The sequence below is a fragment of the Bos taurus genome, chromosome 3, assembly GCF_002263795.3.
Source record: "Bos taurus isolate L1 Dominette 01449 registration number 42190680 breed Hereford chromosome 3, ARS-UCD2.0, whole genome shotgun sequence".
Classification (NCBI taxonomy): Eukaryota; Metazoa; Chordata; class Mammalia; order Artiodactyla; family Bovidae; genus Bos; species Bos taurus.
This window is the reverse complement of record NC_037330.1, coordinates 8017511-8044573: the sequence shown is the minus strand read 5'-3', so window position 1 is coordinate 8044573 and position 27063 is coordinate 8017511. Positions and strand designations below refer to the sequence as shown.

At 45.0% G+C, this 27063-nt stretch overlaps 2 protein-coding genes and 4 non-coding genes across 10 annotated transcripts; 4 read left to right on the top strand and 2 right to left on the bottom strand.

The window, feature by feature from the left end:
- Positions 1-230: 230 nt before the first annotated feature.
- On the top strand, positions 231-8708 carry FCGR2A (Fc fragment of IgG receptor IIa). 5 transcript variants are annotated; one of them, XM_024989783.2, is made up of 6 exons: positions 268-406; positions 2281-2301; positions 3475-3729; positions 5373-5639; positions 6504-6599; positions 6724-8708. In XM_024989783.2, the coding sequence occupies exons 1-6, from the start codon at positions 295-297 to the stop codon at positions 6900-6902; spliced, it is 930 nt and encodes a 309-aa protein (XP_024845551.1). In that variant the 5' UTR covers positions 268-294; the 3' UTR covers positions 6903-8708. The 5 variants fall into 5 exon arrangements, with proteins under 5 accessions (NP_001103276.1, XP_024845551.1, XP_024845550.1 ...); XM_024989782.2 differs by having other exon boundaries at positions 3472-3729; NM_001109806.1 differs by lacking the exon at positions 6504-6599 and having other exon boundaries at positions 231-406; positions 3472-3729; positions 6724-6902.
- Positions 8709-10207: 1499 nt separating this feature from the next.
- On the bottom strand, positions 10208-10278 carry TRNAG-GCC (transfer RNA glycine (anticodon GCC)). The gene has a single exon. It is a non-coding gene; the product is annotated as a tRNA-Gly (tRNA).
- A 542-nt stretch (positions 10279-10820) lies between these two features.
- On the top strand, positions 10821-13229 carry HSPA6 (heat shock protein family A (Hsp70) member 6). The gene has a single exon (XM_002685850.6). The coding sequence runs from the start codon at positions 10960-10962 to the stop codon at positions 12889-12891; it is 1932 nt and encodes a 643-aa protein (XP_002685896.1). The 5' UTR covers positions 10821-10959; the 3' UTR covers positions 12892-13229.
- A 5787-nt stretch (positions 13230-19016) lies between these two features.
- On the bottom strand, positions 19017-19099 carry TRNAL-CAG (transfer RNA leucine (anticodon CAG)). The gene has a single exon. It is a non-coding gene; the product is annotated as a tRNA-Leu (tRNA).
- A 649-nt stretch (positions 19100-19748) lies between these two features.
- TRNAG-UCC (transfer RNA glycine (anticodon UCC)) lies at positions 19749-19820 on the top strand. The gene has a single exon. It is a non-coding gene; the product is annotated as a tRNA-Gly (tRNA).
- Positions 19821-20709: 889 nt separating this feature from the next.
- Positions 20710-20781, top strand: TRNAD-GUC (transfer RNA aspartic acid (anticodon GUC)). Its single transcript has one exon. It is a non-coding gene; the product is annotated as a tRNA-Asp (tRNA).
- Positions 20782-27063: the final 6282 nt, after the last annotated feature.

Genomic DNA, 27063 nt, shown 5'->3' with positions numbered 1-27063 from the left:
AGCCCAGCTGTGGCCCCAGAGGACGAGGAGAATTTGTTTCCCAGTTTCTGCATTTTCTGTGAACTTGGAGTGGGACTGAGCCAGATTCATTCTGGGAAGCCCTGAATCTTCTGGGAGGGAACTCCCTAGAGGAAAGAGGGTGGAAGGGGAGGAGCCAATGATAAAGCAACACTTCTTTTCACTTCCTCTTTTGGACTCCAGAATTTGCCCACTGGGTGGAATCTATCAGGCCTCGAGAGAAGCCAGTGCCTGTCGTGCAGGGCTGTCAGAGCAACCTGCTCGCTCCAGGAGGTGATGGGGATCCCCTCATTCCTAGCCTTCCCTGCTGCCAGGAGGAACCGAGCTCACTGCACGCCCTGGCATCCTTGGGGCCACATGCTCCTGTGGACAGCTCTGCCTTTCCTGGGTGAGTGGGGGGCACAGCAGGGACAGTGGATCAGGACGATGGGCAGGTGGGCTTCTCTAAGTCAGCTGCTGCCACCTGGGTTGCTGCAGAAATAGGAGGTGGTAGCACTGGTTGCAGCTGGGTGGGGTGAACACTGCTGGGCACTGCTTTCTCTGCACCACTAACCTCTCTACAGCCAGAGGCAAGGATGAGGGCTGCAGTGGGAAGCACATCAGGAAAGTCAGGAGGGTGAAGGCAGGCTAATGAAAATCACATTCTGACGACCTTGCTGGCCTTGGGAAATGATGAAATTGGCAGAAGTAGGGCTTTTTAAACATTTTGCCCAATGACACTGGGCACTAAGGCCCCTGGTAATCTGCCACCTCCCACAGCTGAGCCAGCCCTGAGGAACGTCCAGTGACCTAGACCTAAAGGACTGATGATGGCCAAGGTGTTCACCTTCCTTAGAAATGTATGTTTCACTGGGACTAAATCTTAGGCCAGAGGGCCGATGCTGTCTTAAGCAATAAGAGGCGTGAAGGAGCGATAAAAACTGCCTTGGGGAGCAGAGGCCATCCTCTGGGCCTGCCACTTCAGGCAGCAGGGCCTATTCTCTTTCTGTGAAAGGAGAGTCCCCTGGGGAAAAGCGCATGAGAGTCTGGGTTATTCAGGGATGGAGATCAGAAAATATGTTAGCCAGGCAACTCCAGCAGCATCAGTTGTGGGACCAGAGACATCAAGAATGCCTCCTTGCACTGCAAGCATGAAGAGAGGAAAAGATCAGTATCACTACCAAGAGAATCAGAGCAAATGTCTTCAAGTGTCAGAACTGCAGTTTAGTGTCTTTCCGAATATGGTGACAGTAAATTTATGAAGATATCAGTCTGGCCCCTGTGTGGTAATTTTGTTAACGCAGCTGAACAAGTTAAGGCATGAACACCACAGGTGAACGAAATGCAGACATGATGTTAAAGGACCTCAAGAGACTCACGAGAGCGGGAAGGGGATTTGCAAGGGAGAGGGTAACAGGCAGGAAGGCTAGGGGCCCCCACATGGAGGACTGGCTGCAAGTATCAGACACTTTTTTATTTCTCTCTTAAACGACAGGAGGAAACTACAAGTGTCAGATTGTATTCCCCTTCTCTATACAAAATTAAAAGGAGGTTTCCCTTAAAATTCTGTGTTGCCATGATGACACCGGGTTCCACCTGAACTTAACTTTTCTCAAACCTTGAGCTAACCAATGCGTTTTTCTCAGGGAAATGTTTTTCTTAAGCTATGTTAATGAACTATGTATTTACCTTGGACTCTGTCTTTCTTCAAGTCGGTTTAGCCTAACACTCAGAACCCATAAGAGCTCAACAGACCAGTGTGTTTTCCCAATGGAAATGTTCTCTTAAGCTATGTTAATGAGACTATGTATTTGTTTGGAAATCTGCCTTTCTTCAAGATTCATGTCAATCATTTTATGGCCTGGGATGACTCACCTTGTGCCAATGTTACCTCAAAATGCGCGTTGTGAATAAGGGGCCTGGTACCACTCTCTGAGTTTTGAGACATTTCCTTCCTCTAATCAGCAGGCTGCTGATAGGAATATAACTTCTTGTTAAAAACTAGCAAGGCAGCACTCTTTCTGCCCCCTTCTGATGTCTATGTCAGAAGACCAGTCTAAGGAGTGGCCTTCTCTATCTCTTTTATACTTTAATAAAACTTTATTACACAAAAGCTCTGAGCAATCATGCCTTGTCACTGGCCTGGATTGAATTCCTCTCCTCCAGAGGCCAAGAGTCCTGGCATCTTTCACGGCTCGGCAACAACCTTTCACAATGTGATTATTTGTAATGATGAATCATCATATCCAAACACCAGGCTGATCTTTGCTTTCTCTCTTGCAGCTCCTGTTCCTGGGAAATGTGGTAAGTACTCCACCACATCCCCTCTGTCCCCCAGCTCTCTCTGCTCCCTGCACCCTGTATGGAGGAACTCTGGAGGCACCAGCAACCCAAGACTGAGGTAGAGCCAGGAAAGAGGAATTGCACCCACAAGAAGCCCTGCACCCCCTTCTCCTTCCTGCTTCCCTTCCACTGAAGCCACCAGGGGTGGGCAGCCAAGGGACACAGATGCCTCAGCCCTCCTGCTTCTGTTATGATGAGACTTCACAGATTCTGTCATAGAAAATAACTGTCCTCTGTCTCAATTGCTTCCTCTTTCCAAACTAAACCACGAGCCCAAGCCATGCAGAATCACATGATCTGCTTAGATTATCCCCATGGGTTGATAAATTGTCCATTTTTCATGTATCTGAAGGCTTCAGGGCCTGTTCCCTTGGACAGAAAGAGGAGGCTGTATTACTGGCTGCGGCTGGGTGGGGTGAACACTGCTGGGCACTCCTTTCTCAGCACCACTAACCTCTCCACCACCCAGGGCTGGTAGGGGTGGGGCTCTCCTGGGTCACTGAATCCAGAGCTCCTAGACTGGCCTTCTGGCCTTTCTCACTCTTTCTGATTCTCCTGAGGCCATAGAGATTCATCTGTGCTTTGGTGTCAGGACAGGTCTATTCTACAGGATAAGGAATGAAGCAGGTCAGAAGAGAAATGTGACCTCTGACTGGCACCTCCACCAGGTGGCCCCACTTGTCTTCATCCAGCTGGGAAGACAGTTTATCCACTAGTGTCCAAATGCCTCAGTTTATGAGGGTGGGGGAAGTGATTCCCCAAAGGATGTATGTGTAGTATGTGTGTGTGTCTGTGAGTGTGAGTTCGAGAGAGAAAGAGAAATAGAGACAGAGAAGGAACTGGGCAGAGCTCCTTGGGCGAGGTGTACTTGTGTTTCTCGACTGTGTGCTTGCCCCCTCTCCCATTTCCCTACCCCTCCTCCTCTCCTCCCTGAGAGAATCTGGGTTCCTGGGGGCCCCTGTGTGGCTACATGAGTTGGAGGAATTGCCTTCAGGTGCGGACCTGTTCTGGGTTGGGTTCTTCTCTTGATCTCTGCAGCATGGCCACAGTTTTCTATCATCTGAGATTTGGGGTCTGCTTAGGCCCTTGGGGTCCCTTTTCCTCATGCTGCCTCCTCTCTCTGCCCCTCAGCAGATCTCCCAAAAGCTGTGGTGAGCATCCAGCCTGCGTGGATCAATGTGCTCAGGGAGGATCACGTGACGCTGATGTGCCAGGGGACCAGCTTCTCTGCAGGCAACCTCACCACATGGTTCCATAACGGGAGCTCCATCCACACCCAGAAGCAGCCCAGCTACAGCTTTAGGGCCGGCAGCAATGACGGTGGGTCCTACAGGTGCCAGAGGGAGCAGACCAGCCTCAGCGACCCTGTGCATCTGGATGTGATTTCCGGTCAGTGGAGGAGGCCCTGGAGAGTCTGGGAGAACAAGGGGAGATGAAATCTGCTTCCATGCAGAGGTTTTTAGGAAAGGGCAGTTGCCTACTTACTGGAAAGCACGGCTGTGAGTTGTTTGAAGTGGTTTTGGTCTACTCATTTCCCTTTTCAACCCACCTCCTCGGCTTAGTATGAGTGGTGAGGTGGAAGTTCCTAAGAGATTTCTCAGAATATGGTGGGCTCCTTTGTCTTGGTGCCGATTGAGCAAGAAGGTGACCAGGCCACCAACAGGCATCTGGGTGTGAGAGAAGCAGAAGAAAATCTCTAATTCATAGAAAGCTTCCCATTTTTATGGCAGAGTCAAATGCACAGACACAGCACAACTGAATCCTGCTGCTGCTGCTGCTGCTAAGTCGCTTCAGTCGTGTCTCTGTGCGACCCCATAGACAGCAGCCCAGCAGGCTGCGCCGTCCCTGGGATTCTCCAGGCAAGAACACTGGAGTGGGTTGCCATTTCCTTAGCCCTGGGAATTACTAGCCATCTAAACATGATGATTTCATTCACCTTTGAGCCTCAGTTTCCTCACTTGCTAGTGGAGATACCACTGCCTCCCACATGAGGTCCTGGTGAGAATCATCATTTCCCTAATCCCTGTCCCCTGTCTGTGCAACTGAGGTGAAACTCGTGTCTTTTAAATTTCTATTTATTTATTCATCTATGGCTGCTCTGTCTTCGTTGCTGTGTGTGGGCTAGTGTCTAGTTGAGGTGCATGGGCTTCTTATTGAGGTGGCTTCCATAAATATAACTTGGTTGGTGTCATGATTTGCTGAAGGGTCTAAGTGTGGTTGACTGGCACACGTGTGACTGTTGTCATTTTTTCTTATCTCCCTGCTCCCTTCCAAGGTATCTGCTGTTTCCTACCCTTTCTTTCCAATTTCAACTCTGCTCTGTCCTATAACTTCAGGAAAAAAGTCGGTGTGGGCTGAGATCAGGATTAGAAGTAGCTACCTAAGCCTCTATTCCCTACGGAACAAAGAAATTAAATATTTTTCCACAGTAAAAAAATGAAATTTGGGAGAAAAAACACACAGCCGGCTAATGGCCCACCCATGTCACTGCTGCCTTGAGACAAAGTCCCCACTGAATTCCACGTTTACTAACATGCACCAAGTAAACCAATATTTGTCGGTGCCCGTGACTCTCCCCAAGGACACAGGTCTCTGCTGCGTCCCCCTCACATGCTGTCTTCTCTCTCAGACTGGCTTCTCCCCCACCTCCCTCGGGGAAAGTGACTGCACTCCGGGTCCCCTGTATCCTCCTGCAGAGGCCTCTTGGGCCAGAAGGGCTGCAGCTGCGTCTCCCAGGATGGGAACGAGAAGACAAGCATATCTGAACACCTACTGTGTGCCAGCAACTACTGTAGACAGTGCAGCTAATGGTACTATTGTGACTAGTTCTGCATACGAAGAAATTGAGGTCCAAAAGAATTATTTACCCAGGATCACAGGGTGCATACACGGAGGAGCCAGAATTAGAGACCAGGGGTGTGTGAGTCCACATTTAAACTCCCCCCGACACACACTGGCCCCCGGAGGGATGGTCTGGGTCTCAGATCTGAGTCAAGACCTTCCGGGTCCTGCGGTCCCTTTGTGTCTTTCAGACTGGCTGCTGCTCCAGACCCCCAGCCTCGTGTTCCAGGAAGGGGAGCCCATCATGCTGAGGTGCCACAGCTGGAGAAACCAACCTCTGAATAAGATCACGTTCTACCAGGATGGGAAATCCAAGACATTTTCCTATCAGCGCACCAACTTCTCTATCCCACGCGCCAACCTCAGTCACAGAGGCCAGTACCACTGCACAGCGTTTATCGGGAAGATGCTACACTCATCACAGCCAGTGAACATCACTGTCCAAGATGGGAATGAAGGTTGTTCAAGGAGATGTACATCTTGGAAAGATGGGTAGTGAGGGGATTACTAATCTTCTGGACTCCAGAATGTTTGTTTTCCTGGGAGCGCCTGTTTAACATAAACAGGAACCCTGAAAGTCCTAGCTTGGCCTGATGGTTATATGAATGTGAAGCTGTGTTCCCGGTCATTTCTCAGGGATTATAGAAATGGGTGTCATTTATTTGGTGTTTTAACTCTCAGGGGACAAAATCCACCTTTTCAAGCTCCATATCCAATTCCCAGACATTGCCATTCTCCCTCTTTTGCATCTCACTCAAACCACTCTATCATGTGTCTCTCCCGGCGTCTAATGCTTGCTGCGTTTCCCTACTGAGCCTCTCACCCTAGGATCGACTCTTAGCTTGCTGCAGCCATGTTGGCATTAGAACCTCTCTCTACACATAAAGAACTAGACTTCTGCCTGTTCTTGAGAAACTGTACATTGTGGAATCCATATTATGTCCTTTCAGACGGTATCACAGATTATTTATGCCAGCCTGATGTTCATTAGTGAGTACCCAGCCCTGGGTTCAGAGGAGGTGGTGAGTGAAGATGTGTTGATGTCATCTGTGTATTCCCGAGTTCAATGTTGCCCAAAGGCTGTTCCCCAATCACATAACTCTTTGAGAGCCCTTTCAGAATGAAGGGTTCTGTGGTCAAATTAATGCAGAACACACTACATATTCTTTTCCTCTCCTTTTATATTCATAATGCACACCAAAGGCTTCAAGAAGCCCTGTCTCAAAGAAAACTTTTAAATTGAGCCTGGTAAGGCATTTGCTAAACTCAGGTAACCACAGAACCCTTCTTCTTCTTCTATAACTTTTCTTAATGTTCTGCAGAACAGATGTGTTTGAGGTCATCCTTTGGGAAATGCCGATCCAGCACTTTATTTGGGAAGGCAGACAGACGAAGCGATCCACTGAAGACTTCCTGGGGTAGCTGTCTGCTCCTGGCCTTGGCTTGGGTTGCTTTGCAAAGACTCCTCACTAGGGACATGACTGTTCCAAATTTCTGTCTTAACAACTGTAATTTTTCCTATTCCTCTGCCTCTCCGATTAGGTCCAGCAGTTCCACTCATCTTTTCACCTTGGTATCAAATCACTTTCTGCCTGGTGATGGGACTCCTTTTGGCAGTGGATACAGGCCTGTATTTTTCAGTGCAGAGAGACCTTCAAAGCTCCATGGGAGACGGGAAGAATAACAAAGTCAGATGGAGCCAAGACCCTCAGGACAAATGACCCTTCATTCCATGGTGTAACAGCAGTAGTGGCAGCAACTCTTCAGTCCATAACTTTCCTCTTCCCTGGCCTCACTTTGACAATAACCTGGGCTAAGGAGCCTCCAGGGAAAGAAAAGACCTGTGATCTCCAGATCAAGTAGAAGGTAACAGGCCCTGCCGCTGCTGCCGCCGAGTCACTTCAGTCGTGTCTGACTCTGTGTGACCCCATAGACGGCAGCCCACCAGGCTCCCCCGTCCCTGAGATTCTCCAGGAAAGAACACTGGAGTGGGTTGCCATTTCCTTCTCCAATGCATGAGTGAAAAGTGAAAGTGAAGTCGCTCAGTCGTGTCCGACCCTCAGCGACCCCATGGACTGCAGCCTACCAGGCTCCTCCATCCCTCCCTTCACTGATTTCCCAAAGGCTAAGGCACAGTCCCCACCCATCCAGCTCTACATGGACTCACAGCAAATGTGTTCTCCCAGCTCCTCGCTAGAGGCTCCTCAAATATATGAAGCCTCAGTAAATCCTGGTGCTTCTTTCAAAGTAAATCCAACAATCTTCTCACTTCTCACAGGCTGCAGAAGGGCTCACGGGGGCCGGGGCTGCCTGGAGGGATGGCACAGCCCCAGGAGGGGGGTGGACGTGGCAGCATCTTGATCCAAGCCACCATCCTCTCTTACTTGGATTACTGCAACAGCCTCCTGCCTGGTCTTCCTGCACACAACCATGTCACCCAACAGTCTATTCTCACAACAGCCAATGTGTGTTGTATCTGTCACTTCTTTTCTGGAAGCTATGTAATAGCTTCCCCCTTGCATTTAGAGTAATAGCTAAAGCCTTTGCAATGTTCTACGAGGTACTATATGATCTTGCTCCTCAATGCCTCTCTGACCTCATTTATTGCTCTGTTTTGCTTCCTTGGACACTTCAATTATACTTCTGCTACAGGTTTATGTTATTTACTCTTTCTGAAATGTTCTTACAGATATCCGCATCATGCTTCTTCATGGTCTTTACTCAAATATCACCTCATCAGTGAGGTCTCCTTGGTCATTCAACCTAACCTCACTCCTCCACCATCTCCTAATCCTGCTCTCCTGCTTTATTTTCCCCCATTGTTCTCATCTCCAGCTGAATATGTTCAGTTGTTTATTGCTGTATTTTTTCCCCCATGGATGTATCACCAACTGACTACTCCCTCTCTCATTAAAACATGCTCCAGGAGATCTGGGCCTTTGTTTTGTTCACTACTATATACTTAAGAGTCAAGGTCAGGGTCTGGCACATGATAAGACCCTCAATACATATTTATGGAATCAGTAAGTTCTTCAGCATTCAAAATCAGACACTTTTTTAAAAAGTACATCTACTCCATCTTACCAGAAGCAGAAGTCCAATTCAGTACTACTGAACACCCTACTAGATACTACCCAAAATATCCCACTAGTACATGCATTTCAGCTTTGAATGTTATCTGTCTAAACTCATTTTTTACTTTCACCCATCACATCTTGTAAAGTAGTGTATTAGTTGGACCTACTGCCCTCTAATTGAATGGACTTTCTAATCCTGTACAGTAGCCGTGGAAAGCATACTAAAAAGAGAGTTGAACAACTTGGGTTTGTGTTTCTACCATTTGCTAGGTGCTTTGTCTTGAAGAATTCATTTAACTACTCTATGAATTAGATTCTTCTTCTGTGAAATAGTGATATCTTTATCTCCCTCCCCAGGGATATCATGTGAGGTTAAAGTGTAACAACATACATGGAAGCATAATGTCTTTGGAACATAGTAGATGTTTAATAAATGCTTATGGAATCTGATGTCTTCAGAGCACACTATTTGGCTGGCACTTTCCCTTTAAATAGATAATATTGCTTTTACTATAGTAACTGGGGGAAAAAAAAAAAATAAGAAGGTCTAACTTGGAGTAGGGACGAAATCAAAGGTAGAACTGTGGGTGAGTTATGTTTCTGGGGCTAGTCACATTGGAAAAAAAATGGGGATAACCCTGTTTGACTAGCTCTAGCCAGTATACTAAGCTCATATGCTGTAAAAATACAATCTTAGTGGCATAAATCATCAAAGGTTTATTTCTCACTCATTTTCTGCTATATACGTGGAAGACTTCCTAAGGAAGCTCTCTCTCATGGGATGGCTCAGGTTTATACTATACTTTGATTTTAACACCAACTACCACACATTGCCAAAGAAGGCAAAGAGAACAGTAACAATTAGGACAGTAATTAAATGCACTCTGTCCAAAAGTAACATACACATACTTAAATTTCATTAATCGAAACAAGTTGTACGACCTGACCTCAAGAGGCATGCAATTGCAATCCTTTTTTGAGGCTGAAAAGAGGAGACTCATACATATTTTTAAGCATCATCGATATCTAGCACACTAAGGCTCCTTACTGGACTGTTGTTAAGGGTTAAAATGAATAAAGTATATGTGGCACCGTAGGATAGACATAGCAGATCACCCCTCTTTTTCTTATCAACAGAAGCTTGATTTTTTCAGATATAGAGCAGGTACATAGTTTAGGGGAAACAGGAATCCTCTTTTGCTCCTGGGTGAAACCAGAGACTTCTACAGCTATAGAATGTCTTAGAAAAGATGAAGTTCAATCTCCTCATTTTAAAGCTGAGAAAGCAATGAACCAGATGGTTGAAATGATTTGTTCAAGGATGTACAAGTAGTTGGTGTCACAGATCTGTACATACCGTAACTGGACTGCACTGTATAATTTGTTCTACAGCTTGTTTTAGAAGCTGTAGGACTCTTGGAACTTGGAACTCTTGGGGGTAGATGTGTAGGGCTTTTGAGGCTGCTGAGGGCTGGGAGAGAAAGTTGGAGCAGCTTGGACAAGGTAGTCCCTGAACTACAGGGCACAGACCCCAGGCCAGGCCACATCTTTCTTTCTGAAGTGAGCACCCTTTTTTGCAGGGCCTTGCCTAAAATATCCTGACTTTTGACACACAGGCCTGGGCAGCCTAAACACTGAGAGAGAATGAATTTAAAGCTGACAGCTTCTCTCCCTCTTGGGTTATAAAAATAGGTTCCTTCTTTTTGAGGATGTATAGTTACTCTAGAACAACCTTTATGGAAAAAGAATCTAAAAAAAATAATGGATATATGTAAATTTAAAAGTGATTCACTTTGTTATACAGCAGCAGAAACATTTAAAAACAACTACACTCAAATAGAATTTTTTTTTTTTTAATGAAGATCCACTTTAGAAGTTGAATTAAAGAAAAAAAAAAAAAAACAGAAAAAAATGTTAAAATGCGGGTACCCTGAAAGAAAAGAGCAGGATGCATTGGCCGGGAATCGAACCCGGGCCTCCCGCGTGGCAGGCGAGAATTCTACCACTGAACCACCAATGCTACTTCCGTGATAAAGCTTCACAACACTGTCTCTTACCATCATCTCTGACCCTAGGTCCACTCCATAACAGAAATCTGACCACCTCTCTTAATCACAATTTTGAAAACACAGCCTTCATGTTTCAAGACTAAAATAATAAAACTTTAAACCTCTGTCCTTGAAGCCATGGCTCTAATGCTTTCGGTTTTTCTAGAGCCGTTGGACTCAAAACCGCCCTCTTCAACCAACCAGAGGAAGAGCAAGTTTTCACCTTACCATTCTTCTGCCCCAACCGCTCGCCCTTAGAACAAGCCGGGAGAAGCTGGAACTTTCTCTGCAACTCTGAGTCAGACGCTGGTGGGGCCGCCGCTCCCTGCACGGCCCGATCCGCTCGAACCTTCTCCCAGAGTCAGTGCAGCGCCTCCTGGGCTGAGTCAGCCGGAGCGGGCGGGCCGGCGGCTCTGGGCTCGCCGCGAAGGCGCTAGAAGTTTCGCGGCGGCGGCGGCAGCGGGAGGAGGCGGGTCTCCCGCAACTGGATAAAAAGCTCGTGGAGCCGGAGCCGAGCAGATCCGAGCTGGGCAGGCAGGAGAGAGGCGCCGCTGCGTACACCTACACTGCTGAGCAGCACCAACTTTCGCAGGTTCCTGCATCCATCCGACTCTGTATAGCACTGGTCGCCGGGAGCGGGAGAAACCACAACCATGTCCGCCGCGAGGGAGCTGGCCATAGGCATCGACCTGGGCACCACGTACTCGTGCGTAGGCGTGTTTCAGCACGGCCGGGTGGAGATCCTCGCCAACGACCAGGGCAACCGCACCACCCCCAGCTACGTGGCCTTCTCAGACACCGAGCGGCTGGTGGGCGACGCGGCCAAGAGCCAGGCGGCCCTGAACCCGCACAACACCGTGTTCGACGTCAAGCGACTGATCGGGCGCAGATTCACAGACCCCTCTGTGCAGTCGGACATGAAGCACTGGCCCTTCCAGGTGGTGAGCGAGGGCGGCAAGCCGAAGGTGCGCGTGTCCTACCGCGGGGAGGACAAGGCGTTTTACCCCGAGGAGATCTCGTCCATGGTGCTGAGCAAGATGAAGGAGACGGCGGAGGCGTACCTGGGCCAGCCCGTGAAGCACGCTGTAATCACGGTGCCTGCCTACTTCAACGACTCGCAGCGTCAGGCCACTAAGGACGCGGGTGCCATCGCGGGGCTCAACGTCCTGAGAATCATCAACGAGCCCACGGCAGCTGCCATCGCCTACGGCCTGGACCGGCTGGGCGCCGGAGAGCGCAACGTGCTCATTTTCGACCTGGGTGGGGGCACCTTCGACGTGTCGGTCCTCACCATCGACGCTGGTGTCTTTGAGGTGAAGGCCACGGCTGGAGACACTCACCTGGGTGGAGAGGACTTCGACAACCGGCTGGTGAACCACTTCATGGAGGAGTTCCGGCGGAAGCATGGCAAGGATTTGAGCAGGAACAAGCGGGCCCTGCGCAGGCTCCGCACGGCCTGCGAGCGCGCCAAGCGCACCCTGTCGTCCAGTACCCAGGCCACTCTGGAGATCGATTCCCTGTTTGAGGGTGTAGACTTCTACACTTCCATCACTCGAGCCCGCTTTGAAGAACTGTGCTCGGACCTCTTTCGCAGCACCCTGGAGCCGGTAGAGAAGGCCTTGCGCGATGCCAAGCTGGGCAAGGCCCAGATCCATGACATTGTCCTGGTGGGTGGCTCTACCCGAATCCCCAAGGTACAGAAGCTCCTGCAGGACTTCTTCGATGGCAGGGAGCTGAACAAAAGCATCAACCCGGATGAAGCTGTGGCTTATGGGGCTGCTGTGCAGGCAGCCGTATTGATGGGGGACACGTGTGAGAAGGTGCAAGATCTTCTGCTGCTGGATGTGGCTCCCCTGTCCCTGGGGCTGGAGACAGCTGGTGGGGTGATGACTACACTGATCCAGAGGAATGCCACTATCCCAACCAAGCAGACCCAGACTTTCACCACCTATTCAGACAACCAGCCTGGGGTCCTGATTCAGGTGTATGAGGGTGAGAGGGCCATGACCAGGGACAACAACCTGCTAGGGCGCTTTGAGCTCAGCGGCATCCCTCCTGCCCCACGTGGAGTCCCCCAGATCGAGGTGACCTTCGACATTGACGCCAATGGCATCCTGAGTGTGACAGCCACTGACAGGAGCACAGGCAAAGCTAACAAGATCACCATCACCAATGACAAGGGCCGGCTGAGCAAGGAGGAGGTGGAGAGGATGGTTCGTGAGGCTGAGCAGTACAAGGCTGAGGATGAGGCCCAGAGAGACAGGGTGGCTGCCAAAAACTCTCTGGAGGCCTATGTCTTCCATGTGAAGAGCTCCTTGCAAGAGGAGAGGCTTAGAGATAAGATTCCTGAAGAGGACAGGCGCAAAGTACAAGACAAGTGTCAGGAAGTCCTTGCTTGGCTGGAGCACAACCAGTTAGCAGACAAAGAGGAATATGAGCATCAAAAGAGGGAGCTGGAGCAGATCTGTTGCCCCATCTTCTCCAGGCTCTATGGGGGGCCTGGTGTCTCTGTGGGCAGCAGTTGTGGAGCCCAAGCCCGACATGGAGCCCCTAGTACTGGCCCTGTCATCGAGGAGGTCGATTAAATGGCCCCTCTGGACGGGTCAGCTGAGACTGCAAGGGCTGGGTTTGTGGACTTTCTAGACTTTCTACTGTGATCCTGCCCAACTTAAGGGGTAGGAGTGGAGGAGAATCTTACCCTCAACAGAGAATTTTTTTTTTTTTTGGTCAGTATGTTTTATTATTGAGATATTTGTCATTTGACTTGTAAAAAATCTTCTCCTACATCAAACAAGCAGAAGTAAAATCATTATGAACATTTGTGTGGCACTTTAATATTGCTTTTACCTACATTTAATGCATTTTGTTACTTGCATGTATGGATTTGTTATATGAAATAATAAAGCTAAATAAACTTTTAGAATTTCTTAGTTTTCTTTCTATCCAATTAAGTAGACGAAGGGGCAGGGCTTTCAGAAGCAGAAATATTGGGGTGGGTTTTGAAGGAGGATGGGAAGAAAATTCATGAGGCTATGTGCATAATTGCTATAAAGGAAAGCAAGAGGAAGAGTTTGAGGAAGGCACACTGAGATAGTATTGAAGTGTGAGGAGAGAGGAGAGAATTGTGATATTGTGTTGAAAGAGGGAGGGAGGTGGAGTTGGAAAAGCAGAGAATGAAGAGAAGCAAGTTTTGGCAAGACCCTAAGATAAAAATTCTGTATTGGGAGCTTAGTTTAGTTTTTCAGTCTATGTGTCCTAATACACGGACAAAAAGTTTATATGCTAATTATTTGCCTCTCATAATGTGACCTTATTGTTCTTTTACCGAACAGACCCCAAGTCCTGGATTCTGGGGAATAGTATTTGTTAGATTAAGAGAGTAAGTCTAGTGGTATAATTAAAATTATTATTGATCTTATCTGTGTGAGAGGAATTGCATGGTCCCATCTGCTTTCTGCTGATGGCCCTAGGATGATGACGATGATGATGGTGACAGTGGCAACTGTGTAGTAAGATGGCTGTACTGGAACCAGACGGGTGTTCCTTTATCTACTCCGCAAGTTAAACTCTGAGCTTCAGTTTTCCCTTCTATTTAATGGGGATGATGATCAAATAATATCTCAGATGTGTAATGAGGGTACAATTAAATAAGTATGTGAGGAGTGAAGAAGAATGTTAGGCTAGGCATCTAGTATTGAGCAACAAATATTCACTATTACTAATTATTACTAATTGATTGTCGACTATGTACAATCTAATCATCACAGCAACATAACAGTGTATTATCTCTTTTGAAAGTGAGGATCCAGAGGCTAAAAGAGGTTAAACAATTTACTCAATATCCATATCTATTAAGTCAGGGAACGTGGGTAGTGGGGAGAGTTGAAATTAAGAACTATGTCCTGCCTGCTTCTACATTCCGTGCACTGTTAACTCACAAACAGACCATTAAAAAAAAGAAAGATTTCCCCCAGATGTCGTGAAATTGTACATATTATTCCTTTAGAACACAGTTGGACACGGAGCCCTGAGAGAAAAAGTATGTTTTATTGTATCTTTGCATTATTCATTAAGTGAATATGTGCTTTTTATAGCAAGTGACTGAACCAGGGGAGTATCCTCAGGCTCAACTTTACTGCCAGTTAAATGACATAAGAGAAGGATAAGTTTGTGTAAGTTAGTTCCCAATCAGCCCAAAGACTTATTTTTATCTCAGAAATGAAGGTGGCCTTGGTTAGAGGAATGCTACATTATATTTAGCTAAGGGTGATCTGTTGCAGGTTGAGAGGAGATTGCAGTAACGACCCACCTGTAGTCTGGTTGTCAGCTCACATTTTAAACTGCGTTTTCCTGCACCTGGCCCAAATCTTTTGTGACTTGTTTTACATTGAAAGAACCTGCAAAAAAGAGATGATCTCACACACATATTCTGTATTACACTTCCCCTTTCCTGAATGTCCTTCCCACTTCCAACACTGACCACTGCAACCTGTTTGTAACTTCTCAAACAGAATGATGGCACCTACGTTTGGATAGTTTCCTCACATTTCAACAATCTCTCTCTCTAAACAGACACAGGTTATAAGAAGGAGAATTCCATCATGCTTAGTTGTGAAAACACTTCAGATCTCATTTGGACGGTATCTATTTTTCTACAGAGAGATTTAAACAAACTAACCACTTTATTACCAAAGAACGGCAATGCCAAAGAATGCTCAAACTACCGCACAATTGCACTCATCTCACATGCTAGTATAGTAATGCTCAAAATTCTCCAAGCCAGGCTTCAGCAATATGTGAACCATGAACTTCCAGATGTTCAAGCTGGTTTTAGAAAAGGCAGAGGAACCAGAGATCAAATCGCCAACATCCACTGGATCATCAAAAAAGCAAGAGAGTTCCAGAAAAACATCTATTTCTGCTTTATTGACTATGCCAAAGCCTTTGACTGTGTGGATCACAATAAACTATGAAAAATTCTTCAAGAGATGGGAATACCAGACCACCTGACCTGCCTCTTGAGAAACCTATATGCAGGTCAGGAAGCAACAGTTCGAACTGGACATGGAACAACAGACTGGTTCCAAATAGGAAAAGGAGTACGTCAAGGCTGGATATTGTCACCCTGCTTATTTAACTTCTATGCAGAGTACATCATGAGAAGCGCTGGACTGGAAGAAGCACAAGCTGGAATCAAGATTGCCGGGAGAAATATCAATAACCTCAGATATGCAGATGACACCACCCTTATGGCAGAAAGTGAAGAGGAACTAAAAAGCCTCTTGATGAAAGTGAAGGAGGAGAGTGAAAAAGTTGGCTTAAAGCTCAACATTCAGAAAATGAATACTGTGGCAACTGGTCCCATCACTTTATGGGAAGTAGATGGGGAAACAGTGGAAACAGTGTCAGACTTTATTTTTTGGGGCTCCAAAATCACTGTAGATGGTGATTGCAGCCATGAAATTAGATGATGCTTACTCCTTGGAAGGAGAGTTATGACCAACCTAGATAGCATATTGAAAGGCAGAGATATTACTTTGCCAACAAAGGTCCATCTAGTCAAGGCTATGGTTTTTCCAGTGGTCATGTATGGATGTGAGAGTTGGACTGTGAAGAAAGCTGAGCACTGAAGAATTGATGCTTCTGAACTGTGGTGTTGGAGAAGACTCTTGAGAGTCCCTTGGACTGCAAGGAGATCCAACCAGTCCATCCTAAAGGATATTAGTCCTGGGTGTTCATTGGAAGGACTGATGTTGAAGCTGAAACTCCAATACTTTGGCCACCTCATGCGAAGAGTTGACTCATTGGAAAAGACCCTGATGCTGGGAGGGAATTGGAGGCAGAAGGAGAAGGGGACGACAGAGGATGAGATGACTGGATGATATCACCAACTCGATGGACATGAGTTTGGGTAAACTCCAGGAGTTGGTGATGGACAGGGAGGCCTGGTGTGCTGCGATTCATTGGGTCGCAAAGAGTCGGACACGACTGAGCGACTGAACTGAACAGAACTACTTCATCTACTTCTGAATGACTGTTGCTGATGCTTTAGATACTTTGGGGATTGTTTCCTGTTAATGGGCTTCCCTGGTGGCTCAGAGTTAAAGAATCCCCCTGCAATGCAGGAGATGCAGTTTGATCCCTGGGTTGGAGGACAGCATGGTATTTAAATGTCATTGTATTGTGTATATATAGTCTTAGTTTGATTACTGTAATCACAACTTTTGTGATTACAATATTAATTTGTTTCCCAAAATATTGAAACAAAATACATTCCATTATTTAAAAAATCAAAACTTCCTACAACCCTTCCAATGAAAAATCAGCAGTTTTGGGAACTCCCTGGTGGTCCAGTAGTTAGGACTCTCTACTTCCACTGCCTTGGCTGGGTTTCTGTCCCTGCTTGGGGGAGTTAAGATCCCACAAGCCTCGTGGTGGTGGGGGTGGGGGGGCAGAACAAGAATAATAGCAGTTCCTTGCCCCACTCCCAACTGCTACTATTCCTAACAGGTAACCACTGTTAAGTTTTTTGTTGTTGTTGTTAAGACCTTTTTATTTTGCAATAATTTTAGACTGACAGAGAATTGTAAAGATACTACAGAAAATCTCTGTATATCCTTCATCCACCTTCTCTTAATGGTAAGGTCTTACATGGAGCCTTGGAACAATTAAGCCCAAGCTCTGCAACTACTGAGCCCACATGCCACGACTACCCATGCCTGCACGCTCTAGGGCCCTTGAGCCACAACTAATGAGTCCCCGTGCTGCAACTATGGAAGCTGGAGCACATAGATCCTCTGCTCTGCAGGGAGAATCCCAGCTAGAGAATAGTCTGCCACTCTCTGCAATGACAGAAAGCCCACGTGCAGCAATGCAGTCTCAGCATGGCCAAAAATGAATGAATGAATAAATAAAGAAATAAATAAAGCAGTGTCCCCCAAAATTTCACATTTTGATAAGCACTGGTTAGGTATTTGGCAGAAAATACATGAAAGTCGCTCAGTCGTGTCTGACTCTTTGTGACCCCATGGACTGACTGACTATCCAGTCCATGGAATTCTCCAGGCCAGAATACTGGAGTGGGTAGCCTTTCCCTTCTCCAGGGGATCTTCCCAACCCAGGGATCCAACCCAGGTGGATTCTTTACCAGCTGAGCTACCAGGGAAGCAGATTGTCGCCCAATTTGGGTTTGTCAGACTTCTCATGATTAGAGTGGGGGTTTGGGGGCAGTATATCACAGGGTGAAATGCCCATCTTATTGCATTATATCAGGAGGTATGTGACACCAATATGACTCAACTCTGGTGATCTTAATCTTGATCATGTGGTTAAGGCTCAGCTTTGTTATTTTTTCCCTGTCTCTCTTATGGATACACTCTTACCTTCTTTAGTTTAGACACAGTATCTAATTTAACTTTTTGTCTCTGTTTTAAGCAGACTGGCATACTGCAAGTGCTCAAATGATACAGAGTAAAAGGTGGCAAGGGAAAGGATATTCCAAGTTAAAGATTTAAATTAGACAGACCAGTGCTTTCAAACTTTATTATGCCTGAGAATCATTTGAGAATCTTATAAAATGTGGATTCAATAAATCAGAGGTGCAGCCTGAGATGTGTATTTCTAATAAGCTCCTAGGTCATCTCACTCAATCCTCACAACAATTCTGTCTCCATTTTACAACAAGCAAACTAACACTCAGAAAAGTCAAATACATTTCCCAAGGTTATAGTCTAGTAAATAACAAAGAATGTAAACTTTCACTAACCAACCTAAAGATCCTTCCATCTTCATGCTTATGAACCTCACACATTCAGCCTCTTCGGATCGACAGTTCTTCTCTCTTCTGCAAAGGACAACATTTTTCTATAACCAGTTCCTCTCAAATGAGAAAGTGGCTTGTTTAGGTCTTGAAGAAAAAGTTCTTGAAACAACTCCATGCGTTTATTTTCCCTTTCTATTACTTTCCCCTGGGTTTGGTATGTTGATTTCTTTCCCTGGTTTTTGGTGGTACAGCAAGTCTTTTGAATAAAAATTGGTGGTGGGAGCAGTTTGGCAAGATGGTGGGGAATCAGAGTCTCACCAAAGCTTGACACTACAATCTTGAGCACAAAAAGACTCGGGTCAATTGCAGTTTAAGAGATCTGGATTGAGGGCTTTTCTCCATGAGGTGAATAAGCACTGAGAGACTGGAGTCTAAAGGAAAAAAAGAGGGACTCTCTCTCCCGCGTGCGTGCGCTCTTTTCTCTCTCTCTCTCTCTGTCTCACCCTCTCTCTCTCCTGCTATCTTCTAAATAAAATGGAGCTGTAACACTGAAAAAAAAAAAAAATAATAATAATAAAGGAAAAAAAGAAAAAAATTGTAACTAGGGATAGATCTAAATTGGAGAAGGAATTGGCAACCCACTCCAGTATTCTTGCCTGGAGAATTTCATGGACACAGGAGCCTGGTGGGCTACAGTCTATGGGGTCGCAAAGAGGCAGACACGACTGAGCGACTAACACACAGCACATACACAGAACCACATAGATTCAGTTTTATATTCAAAGCGAAGCACATTCTTCATATGTAGATACGGAGCATTAAAAAGTGTTGATAAAGCGTTGATTAAAGAATAAAGTGTTGATTAATCAATAGTCGTTTCTCCACGAATTCAATCCTACTTGTTCATTGGAAACAAATAAGAAAAGCCCGAAGAAAAAAACGGGAGGTTGTCAGAAGTGGGATTCGAACCCACGCCTCCAGGGGAGACTGCGACCTGAACGCAGCGCCTTAGACCGCTCGGCCATCCTGACACACGCAGACTCAGCTTTCTTATTTTCTTCTAAGACTGTCAAAAAGTGCTGTAGCATGGTTAGTTTCTCATTTTAAATTAAACTACAACTCCTCCCTGGACTTCTTCGCAAAATAGGGAAAATAAAACTGTTTCTGACTCTTATTTCCTACGTTATCACCATCCTAAATTGCAAAGATCCATTTCTCCAGTGGCCCTCTCGCTCCTTTTCTCCGGAGACCTAGCCACACCAGAGTGGACTCCCTTGTTGGCTGCTCTCCCTCGGCCCTTTCGCTTCAAATCGCCCTTACTGAATGCAACACCCTGTGGATCTAGTCCTAGGGCGGCGCCAAGCGGCGGAGCAGGGAGTTCGGATGACAGAAGGCGGGGGCGTGGGTAAGAAAATGCTCTGCCAAGCGAGGCATTGGCTTTCCCTCCTGGCTTCTCGCTGTTCCGTCCTTCCAGCTCCAGGCCCCTGGTGGTCTCTGCGTTTCAGGTCCTAGTCCTTAGTTGGCGGGGCCGATTAAGAGGAGTAAGAACGGGGCCCATCCTCGCCTAGAAAAGGCTCTGTGTATTTTGGGGTTTCAGACACAGAACAGTACTAAAAAACATTTGCAGATTCATAGTCTCTATTACTCTTATACGTGTAATTCGAAAAGTTTGCTAAGCAGGCGTTGGTGGTATAGTGGTGAGCATAGCTGCCTTCCAAGCAGTTGACCCGGGTTCGATTCCCGGCCAACGCAGGGAAACTTTTCCCTCTTTCACTCTAACTAAATTGAGAGAGAGAAGCAGAGCGTGCGATGTAGTTTGCAGTTTAAAGCCTGAGCGAAACTGAGAACTGAAACTAGAACTGCAGCCGTACCTCACTTTCTCCCTTGACCTCATTCTCTGCCCAGCTACATTTTGGAGGGATTCGAATCTGAAGCGTTTCTTTTCTCTCTTACCTTCCCTCCTGCCTTCCATTTTAAACTTTCAACTCTTGAGAAATCTTTGGGATCTTCCGGATGTCCTGTCTGAAACTGAGCTTCAGAAAGGGGTCATGGTTTTATATTTCCGAGACTGATACGGTAGCTACAAGCTGTTGGCCACTTGAAACTGGCGAATGTGTCTGAGGAACTGCATGTCAAAGTCTAGTTAATTGTAATTAATTAATTGAAATAAATTGATGTAAAAAGTTATACAGATACTCCATTTACCTATTGCAGAACGTTGAAGTACGTTACGAATAACTTGGTACGTTATGAATCCACTTGAATTTCAGTTGTGAATGTCATGAAATCTAAATATTAGTCATTTTTTTCCAATGAAAATTTAACGTCTGAGTTGAAATGTGGTATCTGTAAATGAAAAATACTTACCAGCTTGAAAATTATGTAAAAAAATCCAGTTCTTATTTCGAAATTTTGGGTTAAATCACATATATTATTAAAAATATCACCTGTTTCTTACTTTTTAAGTTGGCTATTAGAAAGTTTAAATTACACGTAGAGCTCCCATTATGTTTCAATTGCAATGTGACAGACTAGACACAGTAAAGAGACAAGTTGAATAACAGCCAATTTTTCAAGGAATGACGATGGCAGTTTAGAAGTAACTTCCTAGTGAGCAATTTTACATACCTAGTTGTCGTTTTCCTCGTTAGTATAGTGGTGAGTATCCCCGCCTGTCACGCGGGAGACCGGGGTTCGATTCCCCGACGGGGAGGCGAAAGACTTTTATTTTGTCCCCCCACTGCCAAAATAAAGACTAAACAACTTTCGGAGAAGGCAATGGCACCCCACTCCAGTACTCTTGCCTGGAAAATCCCATGGATAGAGGAGCCTGGTAGGCTGCAGTCCATGAGGTCTCGAAGAGTCGGACACGACTGAGTGACTTCACTTTCACTTTTCACTTTCACGCACTGGAGAAGGAAATGGCAACCCACTCCAGTGTTCTTGCCTGGAGAATCCCAGGGACAGAGGAGCCTGGTAGGAGGCCGTCTATGGGGTCGCAGAGTCGGACACGACTGAAGCGACTTAGCAGCAGCAGCAGCAAACAATTTTAGGCTCTTTCCAAGAGTACTTCTCTTCCATGCAAATTTCTTGGCTCCTGGGCAAGAGTACTAGTTGCTGCGGTTATTTGGAACCCCGGTTCTGCGTTAAATGCACCGAATCATTAATCCTGCAATCAAGTTTCCACCTCCTCTGCAGTTAAGTGGGCCATCCCTATTGTTTACCTGCCGCACACTTTAATCCCATCCCAGGATTCAGGCTCTGCCTTAAACCCTGTACTCCAGATTTCCACCTTTTTTCCTTCTTCTTTTCTCCTGCGTCGACGATTCACTAAGCTCTCATTTGCTCCCTTCCTTCATATTGCTATTCAGTAGGGGCCAACCTAACGTTCTCAAGCCCACACTCTTTGCACTGCCATACTACACCAAAGAATGCAATTTATGAAACAAACCTCTCCTCTACAAGGGATGATGAGGAATAAACCAAGATTTTATGTCTAAACTGGTTTACAAAGAAATGAGTCGCTGGTTTGACAGTCAGAAGTCTTACTTATCACTACAAACGGTTGACGTGTTTGCAAATCATTTAACTTTTCTGGGCTGCAGTTTCTTTATAAGGGAGAGGAACAAAAGTACAGTTTTTGAGACACTTTGCAAGGCTAGAGTCCTTTGAAGTAGTGCCTTGTGTGAGCACCTGGTAGATAGTATATGCTCATTTTTTTTCCCAAAGGATAGTATTTTTCCTGAATATAAGGGTAATATAGAGTCCTTACAGAAAATATGGAGAATAAGCCACTCACAAAGAAATAAAAGGCACGCATATTTTCATCATCCAGAAAATCTCTATTAATATTTTGCTGTATGTTTTATCTCTTTGGCATTTTTAATTGCAAGGTTAGAATCATACTGTACACATTTTTAAAGCTACTGAATGTTTATTTAAACATGTGAATATTTCTATATTCATTAAGTACTAGTCTAAAACATTGGTTTAATGACTTCATTGTTATACTATATGGCTACATCATAATTTTTTTAGAAAGTCTCCTATTTTTGAATATTTATGTCATTTCCAGTGTTTTTTCCTCCTCTGGTGGGGCGGCTCTTAAAATCTCTGCTCAGTATTCTTTTAGACTTCCAGCTGTTATTTTCCCCCTGGCCTCCCTCGAGTCAGTACATAGCAGGTACTGCTGCTGCTGCTGCTGCTAAGTCGCTTCAGTCGTGTCCGACTCTGTGCGACCCCATAGATGGCAGCCCACCAGTCTCCCCCTTCCCTGGGATTCTCCAGGCAAGAACACTGGAGTGGGTTGCCATTTCCTTCTCCAATGCATGAAAGTGAAAAGTGAAAGTGAAGTCGCTCAGTCGTGTCTGACTCTTAGTGACCCCATAGACTGCAGCCCACCAGGCTCCTCCGTCCGTGGGATTTTCCAGGCAAGAGTACTGGAGTGGGGTGCCATTGCCTTCTCCAATAGCAGGTACTAGGGTGAACCAAAGATATGAAATGTGATTCATTTGCAGATTGTTTTTCCCTGATGATGCTCCCTGCTTTCTGAAATTTATTCCTTCAATTTCTAGTCAGTCTGGGAGATCTAAACTGTACCTTGATGCGTGAGGTACAAGGTTGGTTTTCAGCATGTTCATATGCCTGACTATGTCTGATTGGTGAGTGCTCTCAGAATGAAGGTATGAAGAATGAAGAATGCTCACCCATTGTGGTTCCTTCTTCCAAGGCTTGAATCCTCTTTATTTTCTATCTAATTTAATTGCTCTTCAGATATTTGATAAGATACACACAAATAATGACCCTGGAGGAGGGCATGGCAACCCAGGTACTCCAGAATTCTTGCCTGGAGAATCCTGTGGACAGAGGAGCCGGGTGGGCTACAGTCCATAACGTCACAAAGAATTGCATAAAGTTTGCAAAGAAATGACAGAAATGACTCAGCACACATGCACGCACACAAGTAGTGAAGCTTATAAAAACCAAAGGAATAATAAATATAAAATCCAAAATAAGACTCCTTATTGGGAAAAAGAAAAATAGAGGAACATTGGAGGCTTCTTCTGTTTCATTCTTTTTTTTTTAAGTTTAATTTTATTTATTTTAATTAGAGGCTAACTACTTTACAATATTATATTGGTTTTTCTGTTTCATTCTTAAGCAGGGTATTGATATACAAGGATTTAAAATTTACATAACTGGCATCAGGTGGCACGTATTCTTTTACAACTAGTATGTTTTCCATTAAATATTAGTTTTATGGGATTCATTTATGTTGAAACACAGAGCTAGTAATGTGTTTAGCTAGGAATATTCTGAAGATTTAAAACATTTATAAGAATATGTATTTCAAAAATTCTCTATTATTCTTTATGTATGTAGATAAACGTGTCTTTGTATCTTATAAAACTGATCTCTGGGTAATGTCAGGGCAAATACTATGTTAAATCTTTCTATTCATCTCCAGATTAGCTGATTTTTAACAATTGTTGGCTCTATTTTATACAGCTGTCACTAGCCAAATGATGCTTCTACCTGAACCCTGGTTTCAGTTCAGTTCAGTCGCTGAGTCATGTCCGACTCTTTGGGACCCCATGAATCACAGCATACCAGGCCTTCCTGTCCATCACCAACTCCTGGAGTCTACCCAAACCCATGTCCATCGAGTCAGTGATGCCATCCAGCCACCTCATCCTCTGTCATCCCCTTCTCCTCCTGTCCCCATCCTTCCCAGCATTAGGGTCTTTTCCAGTGAGTCAACTCTTTGCATGAGGTAGCCAAAGTATTGGAGTTTCAGCTTCAACATCAATCCTTCAAATGAACACCCAGGACTGGTCTCCTTTAGGATGGACTGGTTGGATCTTCTTGGAGTCCAAGGGACTCTCAAGAGTCTTCTCCAACACCACAGTTCAAAAGCATCAATTCTTCGGCACTCAGCTTTCTTCACAGTCCAACTCTCACATCCATACATGACCACTGGAAAAACCATAGCCTTGACTAGACCGATCTTTGTTGGCAAAGTAATGTCTCTGCTTTTGAATATGCTATCTAAGTTGGTCATAACTTTCCTTCTGAGGAGTAAGCGTCTTTTAATTTCATGGCTGCAATCACCATCTGCAGTGATTTTGGAGCCCCCAAAAATAAAGTCTGACACTGTTTCCACTGTTTCCCCATCTGTTTCCCATGAAGTGATGGGACCAGATGCCATGATCTTCGTTTTCTGAATATTGAGCTTTAAGCCACCTTGTTCACTCTCCTCCTTCACTTTCATCAAGAGGCTTTTTAGTTCCTCTTCACTTTCTGCCATAAGGGTGGTGTCATCTGCATATCTGAGGTTATTGATATTTCTCCCGGCAAACTTGATTCCAGCTTGTGCTTCTTCCAGCCCAGCGCTTCTCATGATGTACTCTGCATAGAAGTTAAATAAGCAGGGTGACAATATACAGCCTTGACGTACTCCTTTTCCTATTTGGAATCAGTCTGTTGTTTCATGTCCAGTTCTAACTGTTGCTTCCTGACCTGCATACAGGTTTCTCAAGAGACAGGTCAGATGGTCTGGTAGTCCCATCTCTTTCAGAATTTTCCACAGTTTATTGTGATCCACACAGTCAAAGGCTTTGGCATAGTCAATAAAGCAGAAACAGATGGTTTTCTGGAACTCTCTTGCTTTTTCCATGATCCAGCAGATGTTGGCAATTTGATCTCTGGTTCCTCTGCCTTTTCTAAAGGCAGCTTGAACATCTGGAAATTCACAGTTCACGTATTGCTGAAGCCTGGCTTGGAGAATTTTGAGCATCACTTTACTAGAGTGTGAGATGAGTGCAATTGTGTGGTAGTTCGAGCATTCTTTGGCATTGCCTTTCTTTGGGATTGGAATGAAAACTGACCTTTTCCAGCCCTGTGGCCACTGCTGAGTTTTCCAAATTTTCTGGCATATTGAGTGCAGCACCTTCACAGATTTGAAATAGCTCAACTGGAATTCCATCACCTCCACTAGCTTTGTTCGTAGTGATGCTTTCTAAGGCCCACTTGACTTACCTCCAGTTGTGGATGTGACAGGTGATAGAAGCAAGGTCCAATGCTGTAAAGAGCAATATTGCATAGGACCCTGGAATGTTAGGTCCATGAATCAAGGCAAATTGGAAGTGGTCAAACAGGAGATGACAAGAATGAACGTCAACATTCTAGGAATCACCGAACTAAGATGGGTGAATTCAACTCAGATGACCATTATATCTACTACCGTGGACAGGAATCCTTCAGAAGAAATGGAGTAGCCATCATGGTCAACAAAAGAGTCCAAAGTGCAATACCTGGATGCAATCTCAAAAACAACAGAATGATCTCTGTTTGTTTCCAAGGCAAACCATTCAATATCACAGTAATCCAAGTCTATGCCCCAACCAGTAACGCTGAAGAAGCTGAATGGTTCTATGAAGACCTACAAGACTTTTTAGAACTAAAACCCCAAAAAGATGTCCTTTTCATTATAGGGGACTGGAATGCAAAAGTAGGAAGTCAAGAAACACCTGGGGTAACAGGCAAATTTGGCCTTGGAATACAGAATGAAGAAGGGCAAAGGCTAATAAAGTTTTGCCAAGAGAACGCACTGGTCATAGCAAACACCCTTTTCCAACAACACAAGAGAAGACTCTACACATGGACATCACCAGATGGTCAACACAGAAATCAGATTGATTATATTCTTTGCAGCCAAAGATGGAGAAGCTCTATACAGTCAGCAAAAAGAAGACTAGGAGCTGACTGTGGCTCAGATCATGAACTCCTTATTGCCAAATTCAGACTTAAATTGAAGAAAGTAGGGAAAACCACTAGACCATTCGGGTATGACCTAAGTCAAATTCCTTATGATTATACAGTGGAAGTGAGAAATAGATTTAAGGGACTAGATCTGATAGATAGAGTGCCTGATGTACTATGGACGGAGGTTCGTGACACTGTACAGGAGACAGGGATCAAGACCATTCCCATGGAAAAGAAATGCAAAAAAGCAAAATGGCTGTCTGGGGAGGCCTTACAAATAGCTGTGAAAAGAAGACAAACGAAAAGCAAAGAAGAAAAGGAAAGATATTCTCATTTGAATGTAGAGTTCCAAAGAATAGCAAGGAGAGATTAAAAAAAAGCCTTCCTCTTTGATCAATGCAAAGAAATAGAGGAAAACAACAGAATGGGAAAGACTAGAGATCTCTTCAAGAAAATTAGAGATACCAAGGGAACAGTTCATGCAAAGATGGGCTTGATAAAGGACAGAAATTGTATGGACCTAACAGAAGCAGAAGATATTAAGAAGAGGTGGCAAGAATACACAGAACTGTACAAAAAAGATCTTCACGACCCAGATAATCACGATGGTGTGATCACTCACCTAGAGCCAGACATCCTGGAATGTGAACCCTGGTTTAGCATAGGGGAAGTGCATCAAATTCTCCCAATTCCTTTCCCCCAAAATGGATAGTCATTAGGTAACTTATCTCAATAAGTAGAAAAGTTTTTCCTAAAATTAGGAAAGGATAGATGTTGATACTGAATTCCCTGTCATCTTCTGCAGAACTAGCAGCAATTATATTAACATTTTTTCTAGCTTTTAAAATACTGTCCAAGGGTTTTATGTATGTGTTATCTCTATCATACAAAAATCACTTATTGGAATGAGATATGCAATTAGGCTGACCTCAGCCATTTAGGCTGGATGAGGTGACGTAATGTGGTGGTTAAGCACATGGGTCTCTTGTGCTCCCCGGGTTGCAGTTTCAGCTGTCTCAGTTCCCTCATTTGTCAGAGGGGATAAAAATCGTAACTACAACTTTCAAATGAGTTAGTTAATGTTTAGAATGGTGCCTGGCAACACGCAAACATTAATTATTCATTTTATCACTAAAACAAATTTTAATGCCCATCGTCGGAAGATGTTTGGGTTTTCAAAAAAAAACCCCAAAAAACCCCACCTCATCCCAAGAAAAGAAGGTAAAATATT

What these genes read in the sequence shown, in the direction of transcription:
- HSPA6 (XM_002685850.6), top strand. Translation starts at nt 10,960, where the DNA reads ATGTCCGCCGCGAGGGAGCTGGCCATAGGCATCGACCTGGGCACCACG.
- FCGR2A (XM_010802781.4), top strand. Translation starts at nt 295, where the DNA reads ATGGGGATCCCCTCATTCCTAGCCTTCCCTGCTGCCAGGAGGAACCGA. An exon ending in GACAGCTCTGCCTTTCCTGG is followed by an intron (nt 407 to 2,280) that starts GTGAGTGGGGGG and finishes TCTCTCTTGCAG; the next exon opens with CTCCTGTTCCTGGGAAATGT. An exon ending in GCATCTGGATGTGATTTCCG is followed by an intron (nt 3,730 to 5,372) that starts GTCAGTGGAGGA and finishes TGTGTCTTTCAG; the next exon opens with ACTGGCTGCTGCTCCAGACC.